The 11251-nt window shown below is 40.5% G+C and overlaps 1 protein-coding gene across 1 annotated transcript in view; it reads right to left on the minus strand.

The window, feature by feature from the left end:
• OLA1 (Obg like ATPase 1) overlaps positions 1–9437 on the minus strand; it is an 84629-nt gene extending 75192 nt beyond the window's left edge. Inside the window, exons 1-4 of the mRNA XM_065750315.1 lie at positions 9365–9437; positions 9029–9129; positions 8366–8509; positions 4372–4499 (exon numbers count right to left, since the gene is read on the minus strand). Coding sequence (XP_065606387.1) covers positions 4372–4499; positions 8366–8509; positions 9029–9129 — 373 coding nt within the window. The 5' untranslated portion in view covers positions 9365–9437. The remainder of the gene's footprint in view (positions 1–4371; positions 4500–8365; positions 8510–9028; positions 9130–9364) is intronic.
• Positions 9438–11251: the final 1814 nt, after the last annotated feature.

Consider the following 11251-nt stretch of genomic DNA (forward strand, 5'->3'; position numbering starts at 1 on the left):
TCATGTGACAGGAGCTAACAGCTACAGACAGACTTCTGTCTTCAGGAAAGACAAATTCAATATATTTCCAGGGAATAAAGAAAAACAGGACAGAAACTAGTTGTCTTGGACTTCAGTGAGATGGCTAAAGTTTGTCTCACTATACTACAAAGCTCTTCATTCCCAGCTAGCTGCTTCCTTCCCTATCATTACCTCAATTAATACAATCTGAATGAGTTAGTCTCAAATTGCTTTCTGCAAAAACACCAACAGAACCAAAGTAAGTTAAAGCCTCTTGGGATCATCACCTGAAACAGACATTTGCATTAAAATAAATCCTCTAAACAGCCAAGCATTTTCAGTCTCAGGTAATGGAATCTGATAGACACCAGTAGTTCATCTAAGCAAAACAAAGCAATCCACTGTTTCCCAAACAAGTCTAGCACACACATGCTTCCCTAGGAGTGGAAGTTAGTAATGCAGACTTAACCTCCTATCTTCTGAAGTCAAGCTGCTAGAAACAGGAAACTTTCCGAAGATTCATACCAGCATCTGAGTTACTGCAGAAGAACAGGAAAAGCACCCTAGTATCACACGTTGTGGTACTACAGCGGAGCAGATGCTGTTCTCAGAGTTCACAGAGTACCCACACTGCAGGAGACAAACACTTTTCCTATTATGCAACTAAACCAAAAGGAACAGAAATCCAGTGCAAAAGACAAGCCTCATGAATGGGGTTCATCAGTACAAAGATAAAATGAGTCTAGTGAGATCTGCATAAAAAGCTATTTATAAACATGGGATATCTGTTTTTCCTTTTCATGATTAACATTTTTTTCCATGCAATGAAATTTACATTTGCTACAAATTCAAGCACACACACAAAGTCCTATTTCAATATACTTGTGAAAGAAAAGATGCTTAATCAAAGAAATATGGCAATCATATAGGAACTTTAGCAATATAACTCTTAAAAACTTTTAATAACTATTTGTCTAGAGTAAACCTATGCAATCTGGTAGAAAATAAACAATATCCAAAGAAAATACCCAATTATTTTTCCACCAATCCTGTTCCCAGGCTGTCTGGTAATATAAAGCCAATCTTTTGAGAAGTAGAAAAGCCTTCTTTTTCCACAGAAAATATTTTCCCCCTCTCCTCTTGCTGTCCTCTCCAACTGCATGGCTGGGTAGGGACACATTTCAGACCTGCATCAAAGTCACACCTACCTAGTTACTTTCTCAGACAAATTAGATGATTACATTGATAATGACCAGTAAGCTCCCTAAAAGCCAAACCCATTTGGAAAGTAACATGCTTAACCCAACATGAGCAGCACTCCACTTTAAAACCAGGTGGGCTACCATACTTCTCAGTTTCAGGATGACATGCCTACCACAGTTTGCCTTTCTTCAATATATTCAGGCATGCAGATCTTGAAGAGCCCACAGTGACCCACTTTTGACCTTCTGCTTGACAAGCAAAGAGAAGAAAAGACCAATTCTCTGACAGGCTCTGCTGCACATGATAGCCATTAACACGTGCAGTGGTGATGCATGACACAACAGGATAAAGATTGGGAGCAACAGCTTCAGTGCTCTGAGGTGAAAATTTGTTCCAGATCAACACAAAGCACAAGTGAAGACAAACACTAAATTTTTCACACTTTGAAAAGCAATTACTTAAAAATTGAAAGAGGCTTTTAGGTCATCACCAGGTTGATAACTGGTTTGTTCTGATTTTTACCTGACAATCCCATCCAATAGCCCAGCAGCTTTCAATTCAGTCCAGCTTATTTCCCCAGATCACTTCTTAGTGCATTTCTCCCCCCCAAGAGCACTGCTATTTTCATCATTTCTCAATCTTCAGTAACACCTAATTCCCAGCTTGTTGGCGCACAAAGCCTCATCTACCACTCCACAGCCTTCTTCCTGTAGCAGAAGCAACCGGTCCAGATTGCTTTCAAGTCATATTCTGCACTGCTACAGAAATCCAGTGCCTATAAGCTGGGCTCAGAACTGATGACCACTCTCCCAGTGCACTGGTTCCCGAAGGCAGGCAGCCCGTTAAGATCCTGGACAGAGTTCCAACAAAAGTCAATAAACAAGCTTCATCCTCTCAGGACCTGTAAAGTTTAAGGATTCGCAAAAACCATCTGTGTGGTTTCTAAAATCTGACAAATCACACAAACACCAGACATGCCATAGGTTCATAAGAAAGAATATTTAGATTGAAAATAATTCTGAAAGGTGGATGACCATAAAGAACATTTCAACATATAGAAAAGGTTTATACATTTTTATACTTTGACATGGTATGTAGAAAACTTGACTGAGTTACACATTTTAACAGGAGTTGTGTAAACTGTAGCTACTTGTTTTTCATTTGCTAGAGAGGCTACTCCTAGCTTTCAGTGGAATATCTTCACAGTACTGTGGGAAAAGGAAAGCAGAAATACTGTAATTTTCAGAATGAAGAAAAAGGAAGAAAGTATGGTTGTGTATCTCTTAATGAGACTATTTTGCATTAGATTTTGGTTTTGTGGCTTTTTTTTTTGCTTACTAGCTCTATTAACAACTCCAAATAGTATTTAGAAAGATCTTTGTTCATTGGGCATGAACAGAAGTTTTACAACACCTCATGACTAGCTTGTATTTTAGCTAAAACATGTCCAGCAAGAGCAGCGTAAGAGGAAGGCTGATTTAAAAAATAAAAGAGAAAAAGAAAAAGGAAAAAGTAGAATTTAAAAAGGGATCCCAATCTCCTTTCTGATCCTAAGGACTGAAGAAAAAGAACAACAATCATTTCACAACCACTACATTTGAAAACCCTGAAACGTATGACAAGTAAATGAAAGAAAATTGAGAGATCTAAATTCAAGAATACAAGTAAATACTTGAATGGTCATAAACCCCACAATAACAGACCCATTGCTTTTTTCAATCCCAAGGAAGATAACAAATGGCATTAACCTTTTTAACAGCTGCCTGAGACAGACAGTTAGGATAACTCAATATATACATTAAAAAGAATTTTCAGCACTGGTTATTATATCAATTGTCCCTTAACAGGCATCAGATAAAATGCAAATATGAAAGAGAGCAAGTCTAAACAGTTTATCATTTGGTCTCAACTTACATCAGAAAAAACAATCACTAAAAACCCAGTACAGCAATTGAGAGATTGATTCCCCCTTTTTCCTGTAGGGATACTGTAGCAATTGTTCTCAGATATCAGAAAGTGAGCATTTACAATATAATAGTGTATCAGTCCAGCCTTCACATGTGGAACTAGTTCCTAAAGCCATGCAGAAGATCAAAGGACTTACTTCACTCTATCCAACTGAAGATCTGTCCTCACCTTTACAAAACATTTAAAATAACGTGAAGTGCTTAGCTGCAATCAGTGTCCCATGACTTTCTGTTCTACTCAAAGTATACGTTCAAGTCCAAAGAAACAACAGTTCTAACAATCTAAATCACTACTGCAATATTCCACGCCTTTACAGGTTTGCTTTGGTCTAACTGAAAAGTATTCAGAAGTCACAGTGAAATCAGCACAAGGACAGATGTGAGGCTTGCCCCTAAGAACAAATTCTAGAATTTGCTACTACTACTACCACCTCAGTATCTTTTTTTCTACCATTTCTACGTATGCTGCTCCAAAAGTAATGCCTCCTATTTCCACAGAAACTATAACACATACAAAAAGCACTATTTGATATAGCAAATCCTTGGCTACAAAATACTGTTTCTTAGTGTAGTCATCATCATTACTTACACATTTCTGCCCATGATGAAAAAGTCCACACTGCACTCATGTAAGTCTACAGCAATGTACAGCAAAGTCTACAGCACTGATGCATGTCAACTGGTGTCAATTATTACACATGGAGGAGCTTAAACAAATCCTCGCTTCGTCTGCACTTCCATGTGAGAGGCTACTCTGTCAGACTGCCCCTCTACTGCCATCTGTCACACAGCAACAACATGTAATGGAATACTTACTGGTGGGAAGGTTCAACATCTGCCACACCACCAATATCTGCCTCTGATATCATAATATATTATTATCACATAATAATATAGGAGGCATTACTTTCAGAGCAGCCTTTATTAACACTTCCAAAACTTCAGTTCACTTTTAATATCTTTCTTTATGGTCTGGGGATTTATCATTATTTAGCAAGGGATAAGTTTCTTTAGTTGTTTTTGGTTTGTTGTAGTGTTTTGGGGGGAAGTGAGTAGAGAGATCCCCAAACTTGATGACTTGGGAGTTGATGAGTAAAAACAGTCATATTTTAATGGTCATTTATTCAACAGTTATTAGTTAAAGTACAGCAATGCTATCCCTTAAGCTATAGAGTTAACATAAAAAATGGAGTTTACGTACGCATCAGATGAAAGATCCCATCACAGGCGTTGATATGAGACAAAAAGGAATTCCCTAGGCCTTGGCCAGTATGGGCTCCTTTCACAAGGCCAGCAATATCCACTACGTTCAAAAAGGCTGGAATTTTGCTGGAAGATAAAAGTTGAAAGTTTCATTATTGAAACATATTGGTCAAAACGTTCATCGCAGAAATAAACCCAGAGTATGAAAACAATATTTCCTTCTTCCAAAGGAGATTGTACATGACAGTATCTTTAAAGCCACATTATATATATATATATATATATAAAGATTTCCCAATCCTCCTTCAAGTAAAACTTGTTCTTTCAACCAGCCTCAGAATGCTGAAATAAAATGCTCATCACCAAGCAGGTTTCATAGAACCAAAGGGATAAAACACAGGAGGTGCCCAAATCCATAGCTTTAGTGATGCTGATGAAAAGCTATGAAGTCTATCTCACTTTTGTGTTCAACATACCTCTAAGACTTGACAAGAAAAATGGTTTCTTTAGGTAATAAACTGACTTCACAGTACAAGATCTGGATAAAATCTTCTTTACCAAGGTGAAGTTCAAAGCATCACTAATCCTGCTGGTTTAGGCAGGAACTTAACGATATTTCACATCATACATAACTTTGTGACGTGATTAGAAACAAGCCAGAACACAGCACAATACTCAAAACAGTGAGGTTAGAAAACATGTAAGAAAAGATTTACAACATAGCTTATGGCAAAGAATATAAATACTTTCTGAACCAAATAAACTTCAAAAGCTTCTCACTTTTGTCCCACTACAGTTTTCTTAGTAAATTCCATCTTTATCTTTTTTAATTGCCAGCACGTAAGCTCAAATGGAAACATCAATCAGTGATCATTAAGGCACTACCATAAGTTAACCCACACTCTGAAGAGAGAAACCAATAAGCCCATAAATGCATTAACACAGTAATTCCTTTGACCTGATAGAAACGCAGAGCAAATAAAACACTCACTACAAATAGCAGCAATTTCCCTGTTAGAATAATCAGGATTCCTTGCTTTTTGGCAAATAACTAAGTTAGCAGCAAGTATAGAAACACCACTTTTTAAAGCACTTCTCCATTGCAATTTTAAACTATTTTAAGAAAAAGAAAGGTGGTGTTAGGAATGTTATCTTTCCTTATCCATTCTGCAGGATTAGCTTCCTGGGCACCCATCAGAAGAATTCACACTTTCACTACAAAGATGGCACATTAGAGCAAAACAGCCTTCATATGTAGATAGACTGCTATCACCAGAATTGTCAGACAATGGATGCCAAACACCAGCATATTTATTTCACAGCTGACTAATAGAAGTGAGAGACCTTTGAAGATGGAACATCCGGGTCCCCAGGATGGTTTTTTCCCAACCCCACCATGGCTATTACAAAACTAACATCCTAAGCAAAGCAAACCACCACCGCTCCCAGCAGCTTGTTTCCTAAGCCTAAACCTCGATTTCATCATTGATGAATACAGAGAAAAACAAAGAGGCTTGAACTATTCAAAATTGTTATGTCCTGAAAGAAACAGTGAACACCATGAAATTAAGCAAACAGAAAACAGTGGAAAAACAGAGAGGAAAAGTATCACGTGTATCAAGCACTTTAGTAGAAAAACTACTGGCTTTTTTTTTTTTTACTCTGCTCTAAACAGATTAATTTCCATTTCTAAATATTTGTTAGCCAGTGTTAGATGAATGTCACTGAGCTTCACATGATCATCAGGAACAGGTGGCACCAACCGATCATTTGCACACATCAGTGCAACACTGATCTACCACGAAGCATGTCACAGTAATCTGTAACATGAAACATCACTGCATCCAGAAGTGACTCTATATTTTAAGCACATACATAACCCTGGAGCAAGGATTTATCTTATTTTTTTTTAACCTTGCTCAGAAATCTAGCAACAGTGTCAGCACCCTGCCCTCACTGCATGGGTGCACTGCAGCAAAGATTGCAAGATCTTGTAATCCAGCAGAAAGCGTATTCCATCAAGAACAACAGTCATCTTAAAAGGCAATGCCTGTTTCTTCAGTGCAGTGATAGTTTAAGACCGTTTCCTGCATCCTAAGTGAGCTTTATTTTCTAACCCAAGGTAGAAAGAGATCCCAGGCAACAAACACCACTTTCTTCCCTTGCCTATTTAGACAAACACACACAGTCTGTAATTTGTTGAATATATTTGTGCCAAAACTTAAGAGGAAGGGAGAAGGCATACATTTACTTCCTACACTTCCATGGGCAGTCATTCAGTACAAACAGTCATGTAGCTGTGAAGCTTTGTAGGCATCACGCCTGCAAACACCTAAAGTTTTGACTTGACATACACAGCATTTTGGCTGTGATGCTTCATTCTCTACTTTCATTTCTATTCTATATTTCCACAGTCTTTCTTCTCTAACAACACCCCAATAATTTCCCTGTAGCACGTAATACAGCTTAATGAAACCTCACACCCCCCCAAAAGACCCAAAAAATGAAAGGTCCACCTAAGCTCATAATGCAGCAGTTTCCCAACAAGCCTGCTTGAAAATTCTCTTAACTCTTGCTTTGTGTTCATTACTCAAATAGTTCAAGAAACTTCTCTATCATTTCAAGCTCTACTTGTTCCAGAGATTGACACAACAGGACAAGTTATTCAGCATAAGGGTAAAATACCTATCTCCCCTCTTCTCTTTGTTAAAAACAAACATTACTCATCTCCTGGTTGCAGTACAGGCTCTTCTGCCTTTAAAAACTTTATGTCACATCTGTTAGAAAAAGACAAACTCCTCTTCCTCCTCATGCATTCCTATGCTCTAAGCAGGAGCCACTCTTTAAGACTTGACAAGTTAGATAAGCAGCAATACAAAATATCTACAACATGACAAATTCTTAAAAAGCCAATTCTGGCTTGCTCCTAAACAGACCAGAGCAGTGCAGAGTCCCTCCTGGCTACAGGAAGCTGTAATGACCACTACTGCTCCTGTGAGTAATGCAGCTCACAGGAGCTACCCACTCATAGCCACATACACTTATTTTAAGTAATAAATACTCTCCTTTTAAAACAAATCTAAATATCATTCAAGTGAAAGTAGACTTTACTACTTATACCCTCACTGGATAATAATGAGGATAATATTAAAGGGTGTTCTGTGGTGGTGATGTTTTCATTTTCTTTTGCCCCTGGAGAGAGAGAGGCCATGCATTCCTTGGGGCTGGTAATAGGAGGTGAACAGAAAGAGCTCCTTATCTCTTTGTCATTTTAACTACTGATTCAGAAATAGCTGATGACAGATAAACAGGAAGGAATAGTGCTTATGCGGCCAAGTAGTGATAACATCACAACTTGTAACTTTATATATCACTTAAAAACCATGCCACTACTTCTTCACAGTAAACAGCCCAAAAGTTTTGTCTCAAATTCAGCAGTTTTATTTTATGGTCTTAAAATTAAGAAGTACCCTTGATACTCATTTGGGACTGAAAAGCAAGGCAACATACAACTCACTTAAGTAAATAGCTCTATGGCAATGTACTTTTCCAATATCTAAATAGTGCACAGGAATTACAGATTGTAATAATCTGAACTTGAAAATTAACATATTCTTGGTCAATGACTGATCAATTATTTTTTAGGTATCTGTGAGACCTGAGAAAAAAACTGAGGTCCAACTGTTGAACTAAAGCAGACATGCATGCTAATTTGCCCTATTGTTTACGTATGTTCATTTTTACATATCTGCGTGTTAGTAGAAGCAGAAATTAATAAGTAACAAGCACCTATTTTAGTTTCTGAGGTCTAGGGGAACCTTAAGTTTTCATTTCCAAACAAGAATCCACTTCCCACACACACTAATGAAGATGCCAATAAAAAAAGATATTACACTTGCACTTAACATCCATGAAAAGTTTGTTTTCAATAACACTACTTCAGCTGCTTGAGCAAAAAACAAACAAACAAAAAAACTAAGAACTTGAGTTACCTCGGAGGCTTGTGGTACTGGCACAGGAAATCAAACCTGTCATCTGGCACAGGTACTCGACTCTCATTTGGATCAATAGTACAGAAAGGAAAATTCTCTGCTGCTGCTTGACTCTTTGTTAACACATTGAAGAACGTGGATTTCCTGTAAGAAAGAAATCTTGTTAAATAAACTCAAATTAGAAGAAGTAAAAAGGGCTGGGTAGAAACACATCCTACCCTAAATTACATGCAGTAGTGAACTGACCCTCTACTTCAAGAGCAGGGACTACTGCACTGTCTCTAGTAAGAGACACTTTGAAACCCGCAATATTAACACAATTTTGGTATCGTAGCAATCAAAGTTAATAACTAAACAAGGAGAATACAGCAAAGAAAGCATTACAAGGAATCCTTTTTGCCATTAAGATACAGAACTACCTTAGCAAAAACCTTTGGGTGCGATAATCATCAGTAAAGCTACAAAAAAAGAAGTTCGGTCTGTTACTGAGCAGCCACTCCCCCACCGCCCCCAGCTGCCCCACGGCCCGTCTAGAGCCGCCTCTCTAAACGCGTTTTATCTCCACCAACTCTCCAGAAGTTTCAAGAGGGGCAGCCCCCTTCTCTGCCGCTGACAGCGCCGGCGCCGTTCACCCCAAAAGCACGTAACCGGGCGGGCACCTACCCCACGTTGGGCAGCCCCACGATCCCGATCTTCAGGGACGTCCCGAACCGGCCGATAATCGGGTGCGCCTTCACCCCATCGCCTGCCTTCTTCGGGGCCATCTGGGGACGCAGAGCAGCGCTCGGTGAAGGACCCGTCCCCAAATTTCGCCGACTCCTCCCCCCCTCCCCGAGGCTGCCCGGCAGCCCGCGGCCGTGCGGAGCGCCGTGCGGCCTGCTGCTGCCGGCTGCATGCAGCCGCGGGGACCGCCGCGCCGGGAGGGAAGGGGAAGGAAAGGGAGGGGAGAGAGGAGGGGGACCCGCCCCGCCGAGCCCCGCGGGAGGCAGGCGGGCTCACCTCGCGGGACGGGGCGGCGGATGAGGCCCAGCGGAGCGGAGCAGCACGCGGAGGCGGACACGCCGGCCCTGCAGCTGCCGGCGGCGGAACAGGCGGGGCCGCGCCGCCCATTGGCCGGGACCGCGCGAGGGGAAAGGTCGGCTGCGAGAGCGGGCGGGGCGGCTTCCCTGCGCTGACAGCGGCAGGGATGCTCCGGGCTACCGGAGGCGTAGCAAGGCTGCCCGTGGGACGCCTTGTGCACGCGTATATAGCAGCAACTCATTTACTATAAATCAAACCAGCAAAAGTACATGTACAAAAAAAAGTTGATGTAGATGAGCCTTACCCATCTAGAGACAGCTGTGCACCACAAAATCCCGTTTAGGACCGGTCCTAGGCTCCCAGCATCGCAGCACCAACTGCCTGGGGCTCACCTCCCGGAAGAATGAAATAGCCATCCCCCTCCCCCCCAAAAAATCAGCAAAGAGTCAAAGAAATAGGGTGGTTAACAAATAAATTAAAAAATAACCTTGGTTTCGCGTGTCAGGCAGCCCAAGCCTGTGGAGTCAGCAGCTCAGTAGAAGGTGGGAGCAGAGCCCAGGCCCCAGCCCCACCTTCCTGCCAAGGAGCATCGAGCCCTGCAGCAGTTCTGTGCAGCACAGTCTGCCAAAATAGGCTGGGCAAAGCAGAAGGAAGTGAAAGGGATGTGCAAGACGTTACAGTTGTGCTAGAAAAATTACCTCCAAGCAGGGGTCCCATTTAACCTGTAAACAGGAGTTTAGTGTATAATGAGTTATCATTAGTATAATAACCTCCATCTTTGCTGCTTCAGCAATGGCTCTACAGAGACAGCTTCACAGTTCCTAAGAAGGAGGACAATGGAACACAGAGCCCATTAAGCCTCCAGAAGCAAGAATGGATTTGACCCTCTGCTCAGTTCTGGGAAGAAGGCACTGGCTCCAGAAGTCAGTATTTCTACAGGGTATGAGACAACACAGCCTGGACCGTTTAGAGCTACACTGGCAGCTATCAGAATACAGATTTTTTCCATTTGCTCTTTCAAAAAAAAAAACATATGATTTTAATCTCTAAATGCACTGAAGATTGTTAACTAGCTACAGTAGTCATTATAGTCATAATATTAAGATCATTAATTCCCCAATCAAATTATTTCGATTACATCATTTTCTTAACATAAAAAGAGATTTGAAAATGAGTCCATAATGATTAGAACTGAGCTGCATTGTATCTCTAGACCATTATTTTCTTGTGTCATAAGTCTGTGTTCATGTTATCTTCAGACATTTTGAAGAATGCAAATATTTACCTTAGATGCGTGCGTAATTTGCTTTAGTGTTTTTTTTTAACATTTTAACTGAAGAATTCATTTTTCATTTAACTTCATCTAAGTTCTGTTAAAACAGCTTGCCATAAATAAATAAATCAGCAAGAAAACAACCATTCTCTCATCCTAAATCGGCCCTGTCAGAGGATGTCATGCTATTATTTAGGATATCCTCCTATAGAGGCTTTTTCATTGAATATGTTCTCCAAAAGCTCACTGGGATGATTACTGCACGTAAGCGAATGATGAACAAGACCCTGGACCCTTCTTGAAATAACATAAATGAGAGGGAAACATCGAGGCACAAAGAGCAATCCTGTTCACTGCAAGTAGAGGTGAGGGTTCAGATCTCCTGGTTGTCTCCTTCCTGACCCAACAATCCTGCACTGGAGCAAGCAATGGAAAGACAGAACAACTAGCATCCAGGGATGTGCAGCATGCATTGGCATCCCTTTCAGAAAGAAAGGAAGGAACACTAAGAAATAGGCACACTGATACATTTTTGTTCATGCTTATTTACATCAATAAAAATGGCATATGCTCAAGAGGAGCTCAGTGCTGTC

The sequence above is a fragment of the Cyrtonyx montezumae genome, unplaced genomic scaffold (assembly GCF_038088225.1).
Source record: "Cyrtonyx montezumae isolate F1298 unplaced genomic scaffold, pur_monq_1.0 scaffold_7, whole genome shotgun sequence".
In the NCBI taxonomy this organism is placed as follows: Eukaryota; Metazoa; Chordata; class Aves; order Galliformes; family Odontophoridae; genus Cyrtonyx; species Cyrtonyx montezumae.